This window comes from Apteryx rowi, unplaced genomic scaffold, assembly GCF_003343035.1.
Source record: "Apteryx rowi isolate R43461 unplaced genomic scaffold, aptRow1 scaffold_2, whole genome shotgun sequence".
Taxonomy (NCBI): Eukaryota; Metazoa; Chordata; class Aves; order Apterygiformes; family Apterygidae; genus Apteryx; species Apteryx rowi.
The window spans coordinates 2723129-2745575 of NW_020448307.1; the positions used below are offsets into that span (position 1 = coordinate 2723129).

At 50.5% G+C, this 22447-nt stretch overlaps 1 protein-coding gene across 5 annotated transcripts in view; it reads left to right on the plus strand.

Annotated features, from left to right (window-relative positions):
• FNIP1 (folliculin interacting protein 1) overlaps positions 1–16711 on the plus strand; it is a 45813-nt gene extending 29102 nt beyond the window's left edge. For 4 of the 5 annotated variants that reach the window (XM_026063120.1, XM_026063122.1, XM_026063121.1 and 1 more), the window contains 7 exons: positions 4357–4503; positions 6303–6472; positions 7875–9300; positions 9662–9830; positions 11773–11970; positions 12377–12492; positions 13413–16711. In XM_026063120.1, the coding sequence (XP_025918905.1) occupies positions 4357–4503; positions 6303–6472; positions 7875–9300; positions 9662–9830; positions 11773–11970; positions 12377–12492; positions 13413–13491 (2305 nt within the window). In that variant the 3' untranslated portion in view covers positions 13492–16711. Of the gene's footprint in view, positions 1–4356; positions 4504–6302; positions 6473–6711; positions 7835–7874; positions 9301–9661; positions 9831–11772; positions 11971–12376; positions 12493–13412 lie in introns of those variants that run through there. The other variant, XM_026063124.1, reaches the window with a different exon arrangement.
• The last annotated feature ends 5736 nt before the right edge of the window (positions 16712–22447 follow it).

Genomic DNA, 22447 nt, shown 5'->3' on the forward strand with positions numbered 1-22447 from the left:
GTTCCCCCTCGGGACACGTTCGGCGGACTTTGTCCGTTCTCCTCTGTCCTTCCAAGTTAAACAGTCGCAGAGCGGTGGGAGGGGAGCGTGCTCCGAGTCGAGTGTCGGAAAAATAAGCCTGAGGAGTGCTGGCGCGGGCCAAGTACCCCTCGATGGCTTTCTCCTCCTTGGAGAGGGGGGTTCGGCGGGGAAGCGCGGAGCCCGAGCCGCGGGCAGGGAGGCTGCTGGTGGCCTGGCGACGAGGCTGAGCAGGAAAACGCCGTCTCGCTCCGCGCTGCGAGGTTGGCAGCCTCCTCGTCTGGGCCATTGCAAGATGCGATCGTTCACATGACGCGGAGGTTGCGTAACCGCCGCTGGAAGCGTATCCGTAACTGCCGGTTTTATGCAGAGGTTTCCATGGTGATATAAATATTACTCTTTAATAGTGTAACGAGGTGAATTAAATCCAGTGTAATTTAATTTAAATTAATTTCCTGAGGCAGCAGACTTTGGCAATTCTGGTTTTTAACTAAGTGTATTAAAAGACCCGTAACCAGGCAGCCCCCGGCCCGGGCTGACCCCGCGGGCCGGTACGGTCCTGGGGCCGCGGCGGCATCTCAGGTGCGGTACCTGCCCTCTTAGCAAGGGAAGCGCTTTTGCAACGTGCATGAGCCGCTTGCTTTCGAAAGCGAAGCAATACGAAAAAAAGTGTATTTAAATACTGAAGGCTGGATGCAAAGATGTTTTGGCACCGCTTCAGCAAACCCATTTAGGCCACTGTTATCTCTTTGGGCGTCTGCTTTCCCGCTGGAGTCACGGGGAAGTCAGGAGGCTGAGTCCTTCGGTGAACCTGAGACTTGCCTTCGTTTCTACCCTCTTAGCAAATTCTGCTGGAGGGAAGAAGGGTGCTGACTGCAGTGGGTTGGTGTTTCTAAAACACAACCCCGTGCTGTTTTAACTCATTGTAGGCTTTTTCGGAAGGAGAAAATTTAAGCTACCTTTTAAATAGTAAAGCTTATTTTAACCTCGTATTTATGCAGGACAAAACAGGCTTGCAGAGGTTCTCGCGTGGAGCTGATGCGCCCGTCGCTGGCCCTGCGAGGTTTATAGAACAGCCTTAAATCGGCGGGGCAGGGGGGCGACACCGCTTTCCTCCCGGCTGCCTCGTCCCGGAGGAGGGAGGAGGGCAGTGGCTGCCGGAGCCGCCTGCCCCGCGGCTGTCGGGAGGCCTGGGCCGCGGCGGCAAACGGATGCTACCGATAAATTCGCCTTCGCTTGGGTGCCCAGCTCCAGGTCTGCCCTTGCATCGTTAGTGACTTGAAAACGATTTTTGATTTTCTAAAGCACTGATGAATTCAGCTAGTAACGCTAGGCTTAGAGGCTTAAAGCTCTCTTTGGCCGTCAGATGTGCAGACACATGACTTATGAAATAAGCTACTGTACTTGCATAAACATTTTGGCTGCCTCAGTCCCCGAGGCCGGCGGAGTGCACTGATAATCCTGGTTACGCAGCTGAGTAATACCTGTGCGGCAAATATGCCGACTGGCAAGGAAGCGCTGAACGCGGGCCTAGGGAAGCACCTCTCTTCGCCTGCTGGCAGCCAAATTTCATCCTGTTTTCTGCCAGTGATTTTTAAGCAGTTTATGCCGCTGTGAACCGAGCGGTGAGTTTTGCTCAGGGCTGCGGGACGGCCCCTGGGCCGGCGTCTGCACGGGCTCCTGCGCGGGGAGCCTCGCTCCTGCAGGCACTTTCTGCATCCTTTGTAGGAAGAAAATCTATAGGAGGAGGGAACGAGGAGAGGGAGCAAATTCATGCTAAGTTTTACAAACCACTGGTGTTTTCTTTTTCCAAATAAAATAATACCTGCAGAGAGTTAGGATTTGTCATTGCACTCTAGTTCCCGAGTAGCAAAGCGAGTCCCGCGGCACCCGGCCGGGGCGAGCAGCGTTGTGCCGAGGGGGGCGCGGGGGTGCCGCGGGCACGGGAGCCGTCGGCCTCCCTTGGCTTGCACAGCGCGAGGGGGAGACGTCTCGAACCGGAACTGAAAAACCGAGCAAAGGCGGGAGGAGGTTTGCGCCTGGGGCTTGACGCGAGGAAGTGGAGAGCCGAGCACCTGACGCAGGGTCGGCGCTGCGGGCAGCGGAGGCGCCCGGCCGCCCTCCTCTTCCTCGCTCGCCTCAGGGGCCCCTGCGCCCCCAGAGAGCTTGCTGGAGGGCTTTGGGTCATGCCGTCGTTTTCTATTGCCCGAGCTTTGTTTTGCTTTGTTTTGCTTTGTTTCAAGCTGCAAAATCTGCTTCAGATGTGGAGCTATTTTCTGCAGAGCTTCCCCCGGGGGCCCGCCGGTCCCCGCTGGGTGCCTCGCTCCGGGCAGAAGCTCGGCCTCCCGGAGGCGTTTCCGAGCTTAAACCCTTCTAAATGTGCTGGACCCTCTGCGGGAGCAGAGCCTGCTGCTGACTGCACGTTCCCTGGCCCGTCGCTGCGGCCGTGCGCGGAGGGTTGGGGAAGCTGGAGCCGCTGGGGGCGCGCGGAGGGAAGGGGCTTTGGCTGCGGGCGGTCGACCTGACTTTTAATTGTCATTAGTTTTTTAAATCTGGTTAACTTCCCTGCAGTTTTCCTTTTTTTCTTTTATTAAAAGCAAGGAGAGCGTTGCTGCGCGTGTGCCGAGCTGGGAAGCAGTTAATCCTTGCCCTTGCTCGCCGGGCCAGCGCCGTGCGCTGGCGTTGAGGGTTCCCTTTACTGCAGTCACATGCCTGCTGGCCGCCCGCCAGCCGAATCCGATCGCTCTCGGAGGAAACACTATCAGTTGCAGATGCAGCCAGGGTTACCAGAATAGTAAATAACGAATCACAAGACTCGGTCTATCTTTTCAACGAAAACAAATATTTTAATACGCTGGTTTCAGTATAGAAGTAGTTTCTTCTTTCAAAACAGTTGCGCCGCTTAGCTGCAAGAGGCTCCGCTTGGGGTCGTTCCCGTGCGCAGCAGCAATAAGCTTTATTTCGCATTAAGTTCTTAGTTTTATCTTCAGCTTCTAAGGTCGGCTGTGGCCGCAGCGTGTAAATGCTGATAGTGGCTCTGAAGCCCCGAGACGTGGGCTTTCTCCCTGCCTTTGGGCCCCTCGTCACGTGCGCCGCGGGCCGGGTGCCGAAAGCCGCCTTCCGCTAATCCCGCCTGCGGCCCGAGCCCGCGGCTGCCGAGCCACGAGATCCCTGGGCAGTGGGACGGCTGTGTCACGCGGAGCCCCGGCAGGCCTCGCGCGGGCCGGCGCCTCGAGTTCGCCCTTCTCCGGTTTGCCCTGGGGTGTGAAAATCCAGCTGCTGGGGAAGGCAGGGCCGATTGGACCCTCGGGAACGTTGCAGCCTGCATTTCGTTTTTAATGGAAATGGAGAGGATGAACGAGACGGAAATCGCGGGCGCGCAGCCCTTGCCTCCGGGCTGGAAGCGGCCGCGCGTCTGGGACCGACCCGGCCGGAGAGAGGTAGCGCTAGGCAGGACTTGCTGGGGGTGATGCGGAGCTGTGTGTCTTGCAGAGCAAAAATGCTTCTAGAAAAAGTGGTGCAGGAGCTGCGGGAAACCTGAATCGATCAGTCATTTCCTTTGTTTTTTTCGTGACTTACGTTTTGAGTGCGATGAAAATGTAGGTTCCCACAGCGTCATAACATAGGCGTTGTATTTAAAACAAAACTAACCTGGGTTAGACGAGGAGTTTAACAGTAATCTGTGGGATTTTGATCTGGCGTTTTACTGCAGAGCCAGAGTTTCAATCCAACGTTTACTGTCCTCTGCAAAAGCAAACGGATGTGGGTAGGTGCGTCGCTCTTGAAACCGGGGGGGCGCTTTGACTCTCATACAGTGTATTTAAGGCTAAAGAAGTAGCCCGGTCCCCTTTTTCTACAAATCCACACTTCGATGGATTTGGCACTGAATGTACCAATTCTTAAAGCAAGCAGAAAGTTAAGGCGCTTTGGTAAGTCAGGTGCACATAAAAATTGCCCTAGTCACAAATTAAGCAAGAACAAGGGAGGATTTACATGTTTTGAATGTAGTGGAGAGAGAGCAGGGCAATAACATGAAAAAAGAGTTCGTTTCTTCGCCGCTCAGAACAGGGCAGCTATTGAATTTTGACAGTGAATGTTGAGCCTGGGACCAGCTCAGCTGGGCGCCTGGAGAGTCTGTGAGGTTTAACTCTCCCAGGTGGAAAGGTGAATTCGTACAATTTAATGAACAACATGATTTGGATAATGGTTGATGAGAGAAAGTTTCCTTCTGGCACAAACAGCAGTTGGAACTAAATGTTGCAATAAAGTCTCTGAATAGGGATTTCTGCCTCCCGTTATTTTGTTTAATTTTCTGGGTTTTGTTTGCTTGTTTTTTAGAACAACTATTTGCAATCTCTACACCATGCCACGGATTGGGGAACCCGTCTGGCTCACTATGATGTCCGGGACACCAGAAAAGAACCAGCTTTGCCATCGCTTCATGAAGGAGTTCACTTTCTTGATGGAAAATGCTGCTAAAAACCAGTATGGTGGATTTTAGTTTTTAAATGCATATCTATTCATGCCTTTTTATTTAAAATCAGTTTTTAAAACTTTTTTTTAAAATCCTGATAATAATAAGTGAGAAAGATCCAAAAGCCCATAAATGTTAGTTTTAAAACGGAAAAGAAATAAGGTATCTCGCTGAGCACCTGCTTCCTCACAATCCCGTGAATCCCAGTAAAGGCTAAACATTTGAAACACGTCCATAGGAAGCGCATGATGGGTGTGGATGTCTGGAAAGGAATGCTATGAAATGCATTAATCTACCTTTCAGAATCAGCTATCATATGATGAGCAAGGTTAAACAGTCAGTAAGAGCCGCGTGCGTAATACTGTCTGACCGCAAATTGCTAGTAAACCCGACTTCTGCAAAACGCCACTAAAGAAGTTGTGCACTTCGTTAACACTCGCCTTTATGGCCTCAGGGTGTAGCCGGGGGCAAAGCTGTTAAAAACTGAGAAGGAAGCTGTTCTCGATAAACTCGGTAGGATCTGATAAACGTGCCCTTGTCGGCGCTTCATCCTCTTTCCCCAAGGCATGCGCAGGGGAAGGTTTTAGAGCGTTTGGCTGTTCTGAAATCCGAAAATGAGCACAAACACGTGAAGCCGGAATGGGAATGGAGATGCAAAGCCAGCTGCTAAGGGAAGGAAAGGTGCTTCAGCGCAGCCGGGAAGGGGCCGGGACACAGCTGCGCCTCCTGCCCGGCGCCGGCCGGCGTGTGGCTCCCTGCCGCTCCCGGCCCTGCATTTGGGGACGTTGCAAGGGTTGTGCGCTTGCTTGCTCCCTTTCAAATAGAGTGGAAGCAAGAGGAAAATCAAGCCCAGGCCGTGTTTCAGCCTAGCTTTAACTCCCCTTCCCTCGGGCGGTTTTGGGGAAGCAGGGCTGCGTTTCGGCTGCGGGGCTCCGGTGCCTGCGCGCCCCTAGGAGCAGCTTTCCCGCGGGGCGGACGTGCGCCCGGCGCCCGAGCACGGCACGGCGGCCGCCAGCACCATCTGCCGGTGCGCGGACGGGGCGAGGAGGGAAAGCCTTCTCCCCCCGGCAGCCAAATCCACGCTCCGTCGCTGCAGCAAATCGCAAAGTTCACGTCTTTCAGGAAGCTTTTTCTGCTTAGTCGCGTGGCTCGTGAAACCTTTTCGCCTGAGAAAGGATGCCGCTGTTCCGGCTGATAGCCCCTGCGATTGCTGCCTTTCGCTTATTGCTGCTATTTCAAAATTTGGGAGGGGGGTGTTTATTTTTGAAAAGGAGCAACGGTATGTGCCTAAATTGCACATCAGTTACAGAAAAGAACATGGCACCAGCTACTTTACAGGCTTGGTAGCAAAGAGCTTAGCCTCCCTTGTCATTGACAGTCACAGATTTAAGGAGAGGGGATCTGCTGCTTGGACCTGGCGCGTAAGCAAGGCCACAGAGTGCCACCTTCTTCTCACAGTAAACAAATTAACTTTTTTTTTTAGATGTTTTACAATACAAAGCTTGCAAAATAGGAAGTCTCATGATGTTTGCCAAACTGAGGAACTGAGATGGCCACAGGTTTAAAATATTTCATTTTACTTTAAACGTGTGTTCTGTGCAGGGTTGGGGGTGGGGAATACAGCCTTACCCCCACCCCCACCCCCCCAAAAAAAAAAATAAAGAAGAAAGACAGAAGGAACGATCTCTGCTGTGCTCGTGAGGTTGTTTCTGGTATTTCTGATCCATGCACGTTGTAGAATTGCTGTCACTTCAACATGCTGAGTGTGTCTACCTGGGAAAAAAAATGACATAGAGTGTTTTGTTGTCAGGTTTTTACCAGCTTTGCTGACTGCGGTCCTGACTAACCACCTGGCCTGGGTCCCCACCGTCATGCCAAATGGGCAGCCGCCCATCAGAATCTTCCTGGAAAAGCACTCTTCCCAGAGCGTGGACATGTTGGCCAAAACTCATCCCTACAACCCACTGTGGGCACAGCTAGGTATGTGGCAAACGTCTCCAAGCGATGGAATGGCTTTACATAAATGGGTTTGAACGTGGTGGCTTTTACTGATGCATGTTACTTCCTTTTCCCAAGTTAAAACTCCTTTTTTCCTCAAAACAAGGCAAAACTCTGCATTGCAAGCTTAAGGCAGGTACAATATTTATTGTACGTGATGTAATTTCTTAAGGCGGTGCCAATTATAAAATGGCAGCCAAAAAATAAAGCCCTCTTTTTAGTCATCTACAGCAGGTCTCTTAAGATCACCTGCCCTGGTGGTGATGGAGAACTCTGGTCCTTCTCTGGTCCTCTCCCAATAAGGAAACTCCATTTTTTACTCTTTGGGATGCTGCTATCAACAAGCCTGATTCTAGGAAGAGCAAATAAAGGAAATCATCTTTTGACGGGAAATGGACATACTGTCAGTACAACAGCCAAGGAATGACACAGTGCAGGAAAACAAGAATAGGCAGAGCCCCTGGGTAAGGTTTCAAAGCCCTTTGAAACTAGTGGCTTGAGTCATTGGTCATACTGCCTTCTAAAGGCTGCTGGGGAGAGGAGATGAGCTTCCTACTTTTGGTCAGATTGTCCTGCTCTACACACAAGCTCTCATGGAATTTGGTTGGGGAAGGGAGCAGAAGGTTTTATGAGGTTGCCCTGTCCTGATACAGGCAGGGATGGCCAATGACTTGGCAAGGAGACACTTTTCCAAAACTCATGGGACTCAAGGGATCCACTGTTTGCAAGCAGGTTTTCAGTGCCTCTTGCATCCCTTGTCCCCCATCCCTGCGTTCACACAGTGCCCTAATACCTCCAAAATAAAACACAAGCACTGGCTCTTCCATACGCAGATCTGAAATGTGGTGTTCCAAGCTGTCAAAAACCACCTATCCAACCCGTAGTAGGGCTCAATCGGAGGCAAGAGAAAAGTTGGCTTCACCTCTACATCCCCACTGCCCCTTTTTGCCTTTGGTCTTGGCATAGGTTTGCTTCTTCTTACAGCTTTCCTTGGTAGTTAAAAGTTCAGCCCAGTTTCCAGACTATCCAAGGTAATTCAGAGCAGATGCCTCCTCTCTCCCATGACTATATAAGGAACCTAGGAGTCCAGCCTCTAAAGCTGGGGACTGAAGTTAGGTGGTGTGAATACTCCCTAATATGTGAGATCAGATGTCTCCCTGACCAGCGGGTCATCTTACATACGATACCAACAGCATCATTAGGATTCTATGTATTAAAAACAAAATACCAGCGCAGCCGTCCTCGCTCTTCTGCTTCAGTTTTTTCCTGTTGTAGACCTGGTCTTTGAAAGCTTGTTCAAGTTTTGTTCACAATATTGTCTGTTTGAAGCATGATTTATTCTAAAGATGAAAAATACTTGTCTCTCTTTTATTTCCTATTCTAGGTGACTTGTATGGGGCTATTGGATCACCTGTGAGATTAGCAAAAACAGTTGTGGTCGGCAAAAGGCATGACCTAGTACAGAGATTGCTTTATTTCCTCACTTACTTCATCAGATGCTCTGAGCTTCAAGAGACGCACCTTCTAGAAAACGGGGAAGATGAAGCCATTGTCATGCCTGGAACTGTTATAACGACCACGCTGGAGAAAGGAGAAGTAGAAGAATCTGAATACGTGCTTGTCACAATGCACAAGAACAGGGGCAACTTGCTACCATGGGAGTCTGAAGAAATGAGAACTCCTAACTGTAGCTGTAAATATTGCAAATGTCCGATTGCCCTTGCACAAAACACAGAAGGTGTTTCACAGCAAGAGAGAGAAGATGCACAAAACACTCCTAAGGTGGAGCTGGAAACATCTTCAGATGAGAACAGAACTGTTGTTTCTAATGATTGCCAGGAAGATACTCTTGATGTTCAGCAACCGAGAACCTGCCTGGATGCTAAACTAGAGACTGTAGTCTGCACAGGGTCAGCTTCACCAGAAAAATGTGTCTTGACAGAATCTGGTTTAGAGCCAACAGCAAATGCGTGGAGGAATGAAGACTCGCTGGAATCCAGCAGCCAGGCCGTCAGTGCGACAAGGTCACCCGGTATAGCTGTGGAAAAGAAGCCTCCAGATAAGCTCTTCTGTGATGCCTTTCCTTGCAGTGCTGCCGAAGCTCAGACAAAGGTGACTTTCCTCATTGGAGATTCCATGTCGCCTGATTCAGACATCGAACTCAGAAGTCAAGCAGTAGTGGAACAAATTGCTAGGCATCACAGCCAGCCAGCAACGGAGGAAGGAGTGTCTGCTGATCAGAACTGTGAAGCTAAACAAACTGTTGAGGACCAAAATAGAGACTGTGGGACAGCTGAACCCTTTCCTCAAGTTGCTAGTGAACATCAGAGCTGGAATCCAAATCCATACAATGCTGAGAGCATGAGTCTGTTTGATGAATATTTTACTGATGACAGTTCAATTGAAACCCGGACTATTGATGATATTCCAGGGCAAGCAGCTACAGACCTTCTTGCTCACAGCAGTAGCTTAGACTTTTCTAAAAAGCTGTGTACAAAGACTAGCAAACCGCCCAGTGAATTTTGTAAGTTTATGGACTCTGTTCGACAGGAGACCTACAAAAACTGCTTTTCTGAGCAGGACCAAAGAGACAAAATCTCTATTCGTGTCCCCCATGGGGATAGAAAAAACGTAGAGAAAAAAGTCGCCCCAGGAATCGATTGGGACATTCCGAGAAATGAGAGCTCAGATAGTGCCCTGGGTGACAGCGAAAGTGAGGATACAGGTCATGATCTAACTAGACCAAGCAGTAACTACTATGGAGGAGAGCAAGAAGACTGGGCAGAAGAATATGAGATTCCTTTTCCTGGGTAAGTACTATGCAGCAGTTAGATTCCAAAAGGTACAACCTCTTCTCATGTCACATGTTTGGAGGAATGTAGCCTAACTTGGCATCAGTGGTTGGAAAAGTGTGTCTTGAGCTTGTTGGTTGTAAAAGAATATAGAGAGATCAGTCGTCTGGAAAAAAATATTATTTGTGCATTGCCATCTTTGCTCAAATCCTTTTCTTCCACAGTGGGCTGACTGTGAAAGCTGACTTGAAAATGTTTCTTTTTAAAAACTGCTTGAATGGAAGATAGAGGAGATAAAATAAATGTGAAAATGCAACCTCTCTGTAAGCTGAATTTGGTGTTTTCTGTTGTATATCTCCGTGATATTCCTTTCTTGCAGGTCAAAATTAGTTGAAGTGAACTCTGTCCAGCCCAGTATTGCCAATTTTGGAAGATCCTTACTAGGTGGCTACTGTTCATCATACGTCCCTGACTTTGTTTTGCAAGGAATAGGAAGTGATGAAAAGCTGAGACACTGTTTGGTGTCAGATTTGTCGCATGCTGTGCAGGTAATTAAGCTATATTTGGTAAATGTATTTCTCACAGTAGGGAAAGGCAAATGTTTTTGAATCAACAAACATGAAGGAAATGAAAATATTTACTGTCACAGCTCTCTTCAGGTTTCCCTGTCCCAGGTCACCAATTCTTTTCTCCTTTCTCAATTAATATATCTGAAAAGCGTGGTTAATTTTGCGTGGCTCCAGATTCGCAGTGCAACTTAGACTCCCACTGAAGCCACTTGTGAGAGGCTCGTGCCCTTGGGAAGACAGATCCTGGTGCTGAACCTTAGAGAAGTTAGTCTCTCGTAGACATTGCAGCCCGCTGATGGTGGCATGCCCCAGGCGTGGAGTGACGTTCAGACTAAACATTGAGGTTGCTGCATGTCTCTTCCTGGGCACGTCGTCTTGGTACAGTGGTTGCGCTGAGGCGCCCATTGCTCCCTCGGTTCCTTTCCCCTTTCCACGCGTGTCTAACCACCGCGCTGCTTCTTGTGGGGCACAACGCGTTCTCTGTGGAGAAGCCATCAGGAGTGCTCAGTGCTGCAGGGACCTTCCTTCTTTTTCGGGAGTGTAAGCGAAGTGTCCAATAGCGCTGACTTTGTGGGGAAAAGAGAGACTGGTATGAAGATAAGTGCACTTCTTGTGCCTGCAGGAATTCTGCTCTTGCCCACTGAATCTTTTCTGGAGACGAATTGGGGTATGGTTGGGAAGTGCATTATTTCCTACCCCTTTTCTAGCTCTCAGAAAATGAGTGGAAAACACCGAGAGGGGCAAAGGGTACCAGCTGTCCCGGAAAAGTATGTTTCTGCTCCCCTCTAGTCTGTTCCCAAGGGAGTGAGGAGAGACCAAGCCCAGGCTGCTGAGCGCTTTCTCCGAGAGCTCCCCGTGGATCCTCTGCACTGGCCCCTTCTTCCATAGCTCCCGAGTTAGCGACGTGCATCTCTCCTTGTGCGGTCGGCACAGCTACCATCTCCGTGGCTGTTCCCCAAGCTATCTATCCCCTTTCCTCGCACGCAACCCTGGGAGGTGGAGTTTCACTCACGGAGCCACCCTGCGTGTCTGGTTTGGGGGAGTTTTGCTTTAAGCCATTTGTGAAGCGTAGTCGAAGTTCAAGCACCAGAGGCAGCAGTGCGAGGTAGCTGCTGCTATGGAGCAGATGTGTCCGGAGTATCGCCTGATGGCGGTGCGTTCCCACCAGGAGACTTGCGCTTAGCTACAAGAGTCAAAGACTGAGAGGGTGCAAAAAAGGACCATGCAAGATTTTATATGCTGACTTTCAAGTAAGATAATACAGCACCCTGGCCCTGCATGAAGTGAGACTCTCTGGAAAGAGATGCTTTCTAGGAGCTCGGCCCAAAGGTGTATCAGGGAAAGGACCGTGGGTTCCAAATACTCCCTTTTTGGAGGAAAAAAACCCCCAAACCTTCATGGCTTTAAAGAGGACTTGAAACACTACTTGACGGGAATGGAAGAGTTGAGTGGTTTAGTTAGTGGTTTACTCCCTCTGCTGGTCCTCCTGTAAAGGAAAAACAGTGACAAATGGGAATGAACCCGACCTCATTAACACAGCCATGCTGAAAAGCAAGTGAGATTTTTGGTGCTTCTAGTTTTAGGGGTTTAAAATATACTTTTAATACATGTTCATTTTTATCTTACCCATATTCAGTCAGAACTCTTTGTATCAAGTATCAAAAGATAAAACCATCAGCCAGTGACACACTTTCAAGCTTGGAAGAAAATGTGAAATAGTGACTATCCTTCTAAGACTCTGCCTCATTTAAAACCAAGCTCTGCTTTTAAGGGTTTGAATGCAATTCCCAGCAAACGTTGCCGTAGTTTAAGTGAGGCAGCGTCAGGACGCTGTCCTGGCTATCCAGGATGGCAACGTTTTGTAAACAGACCGTTGTCATTTGTCATTCTCAGGCTTGTGCTGGTAATTTTTTGTTTCTAGCATCCTGTCCTGGATGAACCGATTGCAGAAGCTGTCTGCATTATTGCAGACACGGATAAATGGACGGTGCAAGTGGCCAGTAGCCAGAGACGAATGATTGATAACAAGCTGGGAAAAGAAGTGTTAGTCTCTAGTCTCGTCTCCAACCTGCTTCATTCCACTCTTCAGCTTTACAAGCATAATTTATCTCCAAACTTTGTAAGTATGAATGAAAATCAAGAGAGCTATGTTCTTAAAGCATCCTTTCGCTTTGTAGGTTAACGTTTTGTAAGCTTCTGCCTAGTTTACTTGCCCCTGGCCACAACGGCAGTAGCCGGTGCATCCACTGCCGTCGCTGTCTGAGCCGTCCCTTTAAGCACCGCTCTGTAATCAAGACAGCTGTCTCATTAATTCTGATTTAACGTGCAATCAAAAACTTCTGCTCCAAAGTGGGAATCTTGCCAGCGAAGAACAAATTGCTAATAACTAAATAACTATTCACCTAGACGCAGCCGAGGAGGCGGCGATGGCTGTACGGGTCTGTTCTGCTTGGCTTGGCGCCAGGTGCGGTTCGGGTGCAGCGCTGCGTCTTGGCCCTGACGCGACGTCCTTCTCTGCTTTCTAGTGTGTTATGCACCTGGAGGACCGGCTGCAGGAGCTGTACTTCAAAAGCAAGATGCTCTCTGAATATCTCAAGGGCCAGATGAGAGTTCACGTCAAGGAGCTGGGCATGGTGCTGGGGTACGTTCACCGCCTGGGCTGCCCGGTGCAAACCCGCCGCGCCGGGGCTGGAAATCACCCGCGGCTGCGGGCTGCTCCGTAGCCAGTGCTCGATCTCGAGGATGCCCCGGCCTTTCCCCATTCCCTCCTGGCAGGAAGGGGCTCGGCGCTCCAGGGCTCGTCAGGATCGTCCCTTCGTCGGTCAGAAATCACTGAATGACGTGGGGCGCCTGGTTCCTCCAGGCTGGCTTTTCCCTGCGTGGCAGCAAACACCCGCTGGGTCCTGCAAGGCCCGTGACACCCCTCCGGGTGCGGGGCACAGGCAGAGCAGCCCTTCGAGGGGCGTTTGCGGGAAGGCTCCGAGTACGGCGCTGTGCTGCAGCCGAGCAGGAAGGCGCCCGGAGCCCCGGTGGAGCCGGGGGCCGGGGGGGGGCAGCTGCGTGGGGCGAACTGCCGTGCCGCCCCGGCGCCTCCGTGGGAGCTGCGAAACGGTGCGGCCTCGTCCCCCTGCTCCTGCCAGCGCTCCCTTTGCCTAGCGGGCAGGAAGGATTCGCTGCTTTTCCCCCCTCGAGCTGTTGTCCCGCCGGTTCGCTGGCCCCGTCGGGGGGGGGGGGGTGGGAAGCGGGCAGGTGGGAGCGGAGCGCGGCGTCGGCGCTGCTGACTTGTCCCGCGTCCCTCCAAGCTGGCATGTCTGGGGCGAATGTTAAAAACAGTCCGGCGGATGGAGTTTGTAACCCAGCTGGCAGGGCGGCGTTAGCAGAGAAATACTTTAATTTAATAATACTTTAATAATTTAACAGCTTTAATTTTGCCTGAAGAACGTGCTGCCGCTCGGGTCTTCGCACGGTCCCCGTCCAGGGGGCGATGCGGTCGCTAACGCGCGTGTTCAGCCCCGCTCCGGCCGGGGATGGCTTCAGTGTGACTCTTGTGCTTCCTTTCAGGATTGAATCCAGTGACCTCCCTTTGCTGGCAGCTGTAGCAAGCACTCACTCGCCGTACGTTGCCCAGATACTACTTTAAAATGCCAGAGGGCACAGCCGTGACTTTTTTTCCCTGGAAGCAAAATGGAAGGCAACTTGTTCTGGCTCCTTTCTCTTGGAAGCAAGGGAAACAAACTGCTCGCTGAGCTGCAGCATCTCCATATATGACTGCACATTATGCAAACGTTTGGAGACTTTTCCTCTCCCACGTGGCCATTTATAAAAAAGGATAAAGAAAGGAAAAAAGAAAAGTGGATAAGCCTGAGATTCCAAGCAGAGAAAATCCAAGATTTTAGCAAAAGCTGAAGATCTGCCTTTTTTATCAGTTTCTGCCACAATGGCTAACTGTAATTTATATTTGGGAACGCAAGGAAAAACTACTTTGGGAAATATATCATGCTATCGCCAATTATAAATTTAACAGGAGAAGGCAGCAGCTGCCTGCAGACTGGCTTGTGCTGATTAGGCTCCTGTTAAGATCTTCAATTCTCGAGCTGCAGTGATTTGTAAACAACTTCTACTTTTTCATGTAATAGTCAAATTCTGGATACTTCCCAGAGGAAGAACAGGGGTTTGGGGATTTTTTTGTTTTGTTTTGTAAAAAGCTTATTAATGACACTCAGCTCCAAAGTTTATTTATAATCTTTCTCCTGGAGAGAGGGAATAGCGGAGGGGTGGGGGCACAGGGAGGGTGGAGGAAGAGGCCAACGGACAAACTAGCAAATGAGATTCTCTTTCCCTTTCTTGGCCTGATGTTGTAACCAGTATTAAATGTTTATAATGTTTAAATGTTGCTTTATACTAAGTGAAGCTTTTCTTTCAGAACTTAATCAAAATGTAAAAAACAAAACCCTAAAGCGAGAACGTTGCCTGAAACTTCCCCAAGGGTCCCCACAACGGCATGACTATTACCTCTAACTTTTTTATGGTCTGTAGTGTTCTTGCAGCATCATATTCTTTTTACAGCAGCCAGTCAGCTATTGAAATAATGAGCTAGAAGTAATTGTACCAAAGCATTGGGGAAAAAACACATAGAATATGACCCTTAATTGCTCAGGTAACTAATTGATATATTTTTTAAAACCATTCTACAAAAAATGAACACTGATTACACCATAGTATAGTAATATCAAAATTATTTTTTGACAAAATACACCCTTGATGCAGAAGACTCTAATCCCTTTTCTACTCACTTGTGTAATTACCAGCAGGAAATGTTGTTTATTTTGTTCTCAGCATTTCTCCTTTACTCAGCCATCGCTGTTTTGTCATTGTATATACAATAGTTGTAAGAATAGCTGATGGAACCAATCTGGTGTAAGTAATGTAAATATACAGTGGTAGGTGGATTACGTTTTCAAAGGCTCTACTACCTCAGTTTAACTGGACACTTCATTACAGGCTTTTCTTTGCTTATTTGTCCTAGCAGCCAATTAATGTTGCTAATTTCAGATTCTGTTTTCATCGACTGCATTCAGTATATTGCAATTCATGGGTTATCCACAATAAAAGTAGGAGATACTTGGTCACTAAACTATATAAACCATTCTCTAAACATCTCCTTCTGTAATCATCGTTTCAATAACACGGCACGCCTGCTCTTGTTGCTTGCAGAGTTGTGTTAAATACAGGCCTGTTTTAACCATTTGATGAACTTGAAAACAGCAGGAGAGATCCCTGCCCCACTGCTGTCGATGACAAAACTCTCCTTCGCTTGGCCAGGGTTTCACCCCGTGGCTTTTTCAGTCATATTTAAAAGCTGTAACGTAAGACTCTTCCAGGAAAGAGCTGCGTGGGCAAACCCTCACCGTTCGCCATGTAGCACTGAGTCTCCATTAGCAAGTGAACCAAACTTCAGTACAGGCAGTGCCATTGGGAACGCTTTTGTGTATAAAATCTATTGCTGACTGCTGCAGGGGAGAAACTTGTGTTTAATAATGTGAGCTAGGGACGCGTTTCTGCCCCGTCCTCCCTCTACCGCACGATTATACTACATCTGACTTGTGGAATGAGCACAAAATGCAGGGGCCCGGTTCTATAAACACATTTTTAGTGAAATACGGGATTGAGCTCTGAATACGAATTTTTAACTCTTTGCTATAGTACGTTATATAGCCACTAGTTACCGTTCCGAACACTGTACGTATATTTGCAGTCGCGACCCGCTCGTGTTAGTGCAGTGCGGCCGGGTGCCGGCGCCGCGGCCGTGATCAGCAGGTGCCGAGGGCGCGCGCCTGCCGCCGGCCCCGGGGGGTGAATCCGCGCTCGGCGCCAGCGTGTGCCAAGAGGCGTCGGGGGCTCCGCAGCCCAATCCCGGCGCCTCGCGGGGCTGCGCTCGTCACGCGGTGTTACGGAAGGGATTTTGTCCTCCTCCGTTTAACCGCGACGAGGTGAGCGGCGGGCGTTGCTTTGCACGGAGCCGACTCTCGGGAGGGAGATGCCCGTGCACAGCTGGAAGCTAGTGTTAACTGGGGAGGGAGAGGGAAGAAAACAGTCGTTCGGAGGAATCCTTCTCTGCCGTCTGCTGCCCAGCAGCCCCGCCAGCGCGTTCCCGCGAGATGGTTTGTTCGGTCGGTCCTAGGCGCGGATGCGGCTTCCTCCTCGTCCGCCCCGAGCGGGTTCCCGCGGCCGCCGGCGCCCGAGCCACTGGCACGGCCCCCTCGCGAGCGGGATCGCTGTCGCGGTGCGAACAGGAGTGGAGCACGACGGGGAGGTTTTCCGTAAGTTAACTCTTGGGGTACGCGAACGATGTGGTACACGTCTGTCTGTGAAATAATACAAAAAGGGATCTTTTACAGGGCTATAGCATTGACTTTTAGAAAGTATATCACGATTGTTTTATGTGAATAGGAAATTAATGTGTTTGATTTCTGTTTTCCACTATTCCCAATCTCCATTAATATGTCTTAATTTTCTGGCTGAAAACTAAGTGTACTAGTCACACAAATCAGAAAAAAATTTTTTGTTGCAATTGGCAAACACTGGGCTGCTAAGAACAAAAAAAAATATTTAAAAGAAAGGATTTTACACCTTGCATATGTTTTCCCTATTAGTTATTATAGATATTTTATGACAATTTTTTGCTTTCTCTAAATTATTTAGATGGTGGTACTTGTAAAATGCTGGGTAAAATGTACATACTTGTTATCTCTTCTGTTTTTGTATATATTTCCCAAGATGTGCACTTGTATTATAATAACCATTCCCAATTTTAGGGGAAATTTGTGCAATAAATACAGTATGTCAATTTACTTCTGCTACATTTTGCTTGTGTCTCTTTTTTCCGCTTGCAGTAAGGGAGCGTTGGTGAACGTGTAAACCGTAACCATGCAAGGCTGAATCCGGGCGCCTTTCCAGGGATGCTTCCTAGCGCTCAGGAATGCCGCAACCGTTCAGTTTGGGGTCTGTTAAAGAGTTGGTTATGTCAAACAGGAATCCGTGCTGGAACTTGCTTCTCTCCAGTTGCGAATGTTGTTGGCCCAAGAAGCGATAATCCCCGGGGCTGCCGGGAGCCGTGGCGGAGCCGTGCCGGGAGCCGTGGCGGAGCGGAGGGGAGCTGCCCCGTGCGGCAGCAGCCTCTCGTGGGGCCGGGCGCTGCGCTGACCCCGCGTGCGGCGCACCAAGCCTCACCGGACGGGGCTGCCTGGCGTTTTGCATTGCACCTGCGAAGTCCTGTCCTGTGAACAGATGCCCATTACCGTCCTGTTTTTCCACTGTTAGGAGGCATGAAAGCCCTAACAGCACTCTGGGGTTTCTAAACTGGTTTTGTAGCACCACGAGTTGTCCCTAAGAGCAGGAAACCCATGATTTCTCCGAGCGGTGCTTTCTCGTTTCCAGTCCCCCGGCAGCGTAGCGCATCGAGTGGCTTAATGCCAGGGGTGCAATGCAGAAAAGCAACGGGGGCAACGCGAAAAGCAACCGTGCGGAGAATCGACTGTCTTGTAACAGCTCTGGCACGTGGGCGTCCTGCTCGGCGGAGCGTTTCTGCGTCCCCACGGCCTCGCTGCGCGCTGGCCGGAGTGTGGAGGGGGAGCACGGCGGCACCGAGCCCGGCTTCGGCGGGACCTGCCGGAGAACCCGCTCCGACCGCAGCTGCAGCCGCCGGGGAGGCTCTGCCATCGCTGTGCCGCTGTGCGGCAAATGCAGCAGTGTAATCGCTGCAGCATCTAGAAAATGCTGAGCTTATGCCCCGAGTGGATTTCCTTTTTAGCGCTCTAGCTCGACTGCGCTATAACACTTGCCAGCCAGTGTTTTCTAATGCCTTCTTACTCCTTTTCTGTAATTCCCCGCGTTTTCCTGAAACAAAGCGAAAGGCTGCCTGACTTTTTGCCCAGCGGAGGCAGGCAGCAAGCCGGGGGTGTGCGTGTGCCCCCGCAGGGTTGCCGGGGCTCCGCAGGGGAGTCGGCGGCTGTTCGCGTGGCTCCGTGCGGAGCGAGCCCAGGGCTATTTACGGAGCCGCGGGATGGGGAGCAGCTCGCTGTGTCTCCGTGCTCTCTGCCAGCGCAGATGCTGCTGAGGGCCTTGTCGCTGTCCTGCTGTTACGTCCCTGACTCTGCTAATGTAATGCTCAAACTTAAAGACTTACCACTAAAAACCAGTGGCTTTGTAGCTAGAGTTAAAAATGAGCATGCACCCTGGTGACTGCACATCTTTTCGAGCGGGTTTGTGTCGCAAGTAATGCATCTGCTCACACGTGCACACGCTGTTCCTGATTTTTCTCGTATCTCAGTCATCACCTGCTTTTTTTCATATTCTACGGTAACAGTTACTGGCTTTTTAGACCAACTGTACGTTTTTCCTGTTTTGCCTGTGGAGCATAAAGTAATCTTTGCTATTGCCACATTTTTGGAAAGTGTCGCTAGAGCTCATCCGCGCTGCTGCCTTAATGGAAGTGGCTCTGCTCAGCTTTGACAGTCAAAGATCCACAAGTCGAAATCCTGGTAGGATCGATCCGGGCCTTTGTACCAGAATCCGGTTCCCTGGCAGCGTGGGCCTTGCTGCGAGACCCTGCTTGCAGAGGAGCTACCAGGCAAAGTGGCTCCCCAAAAGGGTCGTTAATTCTCCTCCTCCACCGGGGAATCGGTGGCAAGGAAAGGAAAGCCACCTGGTCCCGAGAGCAGGTCGGCAAACTCCAGCTCTAGTGCTTTGGAGGGAAAAAAGAGTTGGAACATGAATCTTTTGCCTGGTAATGCCAGAGGCATTTCACAGTCACAACTTTTAAATGCAGAAAAGTGTTATTTTAAGTGTGTGTAATGTCTCCAGGTCTCAGCTGCCCTGGGCTGGGTCTGCCAGAGGCATCGCGGGACACGGTGTGAGATCCGGCGCTGCCGGCACGGGAAGCGCCAGCGCCTGGCTGGGAGCTGGCAGCTTGAAGAGGGCATGTGCTGCAGGGTGGGCACGAGGACCGGCTGTCGGAGGGGCTCCGGGGCTCTCCTCTTCCCAACAGGCCCCAGCACGGCCCCGCGGGGTGGTCCGTGCCGCCGGCCACGGCACATCTGTCCGGCAAGGTCGGACACGTGTTGTGGCCTCTGAGCTGACGCCGCTGGGTGATGCCTCGTGTGAGCCATCACCCTCTCGCACCGTGGTCTTGGCTCTGGGGCAGGACCTGTGTCCTCTTGCAGCCCCGCTCCTCCCGTGGAGCACCGCAGCGCCCGGAAGCATGTTATTCCCCTTTCTTTGTTTGTTTATTACTGAAAATTTTTGTACAGAGGCAGAATTTAATTTCTAAACCTCTGCCTGTTCCAGCTGTTTCTTCCCCAGCTGGAGCTGAAAACATCTGTGAGGCTTCGGCTTCGGCTTCGGCAGCCAGCTGCACCGGGGCACGGCTCGCACTTAACACGAACCATCGGTAATTGCTGCAAAGAAGAAAAAGGTGTAGAAATAAGACAGAGACCAACCAGCAGCCGTTCCTGCGGTTTGAGACGTGCCCAGTGACGCAGAGGCTGCGACCGAAGGCGCTGGGAGGCAGCGGTGCCTCGTGCTCCCATCGCAGCCTCCGCCGTGCTGCCCATGGCCAGGTCGCCGGGGCTGCTCCTGTCCGACCCGGCACTCGGGAGCTGCCTTGCGGTAATCCAGCCGGTTATTGGGGTGCTTAACCGCCGCCGGATATTGCAATGGGCCTCCCAGCTGGTGGCTGCGGCCTCGGCTGGTGTTGGGAGCACAGAGGGGAACGTCCCTGCTGCTCGGCGGCAATGCTGCATCCCAGGCCTGTCCCCGCGTCCCCGAGGAAGTCTCGGGGGGGCAGTTTGGTCCTGCGTTTCGAAAGCAGCACGGGAGCTTTTCCTGGTGCCGCAGGGTCCCCTCGGTGCGCCGGCCACGACACCCCGTGCGCCCGGAGCGCCGGCGGGCTGTTTGCCACTGTTTCCTGCAAGCACCTGCAACCGGACTCTTCTGGTTGCATTTTGTTCCATACACGCGTCTTCCCAGAAACCTGAGGCCACCGACGGCAGGAGGGAGGAGAGGAACTTCCTGTCGCTGCTAACGCTTTTCCTATTGTGAAACGAGCCCCTGGCACAGCAAGGGGGAAGCGCTTCCTCCGATGTGCGGCAGCTCCCACCGGGGCAGAGCGGGGCACCCCCGGGCCTCCGCTTCCGCGACTCGGCGGCGCCTCCGGCCCAACGCGCTGCCAGGCCCCGCCGCGGCCGCCGCTCACGCTGCGGAGCCTGTGCGAGCACTGACGTTAGGTGCAACCCGGGCCGGTTCTGCATTTCATCCCTTCTCGAGCAGGATGGGCCAAATTCAGGGCCCCGGCGCGCACGCACGTCGCTAGTGACATCCCTGGGCCATGCCGGAGAGCCGACGGGGGAGTTCGTCCAAGCCTGTTAACAGAAAACAAATGTTTTTTTTCTTAAATGCCATGGAAAACGAAACTGGTATTTCTCATGGAGGTGTACGTAGTCGGGGCGATAAAGGTGGAGCGAGAATGTTTATTTAAAATGAGTGTCTTATTTTCTAAAGGAAAGTTATCTGAGTTTTCTTGACAAATAGAATGAATTTATAGAAAGTCTCCAGCGATGGGGTGCTGTGTTGTCAGTGGTGCCAGAAAGCGGCTTTATAACCTGCCCGGCGCGAGCACAAAAAGCCGTGGCGGGAAGCCCTGGAGGGAAGGGCCGAGCAAGGCCACCACGGCAAGTCCCTCGGCCGGCTCTCCGCGCTCGTATTGACCCACCGGAATTTGCAGCTGAACTCTGAACGCGTGGGACTGCATCTTAATGAACATTATCTTCCTTTAAAAGTCCTGGCGTGGGGATTAAGAAATGTCATCGCTTAATTAAGGTGTTTAGAAACACTGACTTTGGGGAAGAGGGTACAAATCAGTTTGTGCACTTGATTTTCTTAGCAGAGATACTTTTCACCTTGGAGAATTTAGATTCATTTGAAAATAATACATTCAGCGATTCTTCTATAATTGCTTCAAAATTACAGCCCTGGGCAATTATATTTTTCAATAGCTTACTAAGTGCACTGAATGCTAAGAAATTAACTACCACATTTTCAAGGAGCAGATTTATTAATAGCAGCTGTAACTGGAAATCTTGGATTTTGATCACTACCAAAAGAGCAGAGAAAGCATAAGGGCTCCGTTTGCATGTATTAACAATATGACTGATAAAATTTGAGGGAGACATTCTCCGAGAACAAGATAATTACAGCTGCGCTGCTTGTGCTGCAATAATTAACGATCAAGCAATTTATTCTAAAGGCTTGTTTTTCTTTAACAGCTCAAATGGTTTAAATAAAAGGTCTTGATCTCCATCATTTCAAATGACATTGTTCTGAAGCTGGTTAGGCTGTAAAAGCCATCAGCCTGGAGGCAAATTTATTTTTCAAAATATAGTTTAAAAATCTGTTAACCATTTCTTAAATTATAGGTTAGTGGAAAACAGGCTCTTCCCATGGTAACAGATATACTTTTTAAAGAACCGTAGGCTTGAACTGATTTAGTATTAAAACCAAGGGCCCTATACTCAGCGCCCGTGAGCCCATGCTGCCTCTGGGCAATTACATCTCTTTGCCGCTATGAAGTCAGACCCCCAGGTTTAGGGGGGAAATAGTCCTTAACCTAAACACAACTTCTGAAATACGTTGTATTTGACTGTCACATCCTCGTCTGGTTCTCTCCCAGGCTTGCTGTTGGGGACCTGCCGACCCTGACAGATCGCAGCTTCCCGGGGCAGGTTCCCCCTTCGTCCGTGGAGGAGTCACACGCTCCGGCAAGGCTCTACGGGAGACCAGGTGGCTTCATTCCAGTGTGAGCGGTCGGCCTGAGACACATGGAGTGAATCCCCCATTTTTCAAAACATGTACAACAGAGGCAGTTTTAGAGGAAATATCTTCCATCAATAGCGTCTCGCCTTTGCCTTCATTGCTTACAGCCAAAGCATGAGAGCTCATTAAGTGTTTGTAATTAATTTGTGCTTTGGCTGTTTCCTGTTCAGACTGTCAACAAGAGGCAGCTGAGCATCGCTGCTTGAGCATGTGGCGGTCTTGGTATCTGACTGATAAAAATACTGTCTCCAAACAGAACTGTAGCCCCTCCTTGCTAGAAACATGTTCATGATATTGCTGATAGTTTTGTCTTCTGTCCCGCCTTTACTGGCAGCCTGGGCAATAGTCACCACACCTTCGCTTTTGCGTTGTCTCCGGTCACAGCTGAGTGCCAGCTGCTGGCCAGACCCCAGCAGATGCCTTTGCCGTTGCTGGTGATTCCCACCTTCCCTGTTCTGCAGCCCTCTGGGTGCAGGCTTCTGGGGAACTCTGTTTTCCCAGTTCTCTCACTATAAAAGTCTTATTGCCAATTTTGGCTGCAGGGTTCTTCACCCATTTGTGTGCCCCTCTTACTTTTAGACCACAACTGGAAAAACCTCTGCCTGGTTCCTGCTACCTCAAGGTCTCCTTAACTACAAGCCCAGAAATTGTTTCCATTTATCTTGGTACCTTCTTTAAAAGCGCAATACATTTATAATATCCTCCTGGAGACAGACTCAATTAGTAGG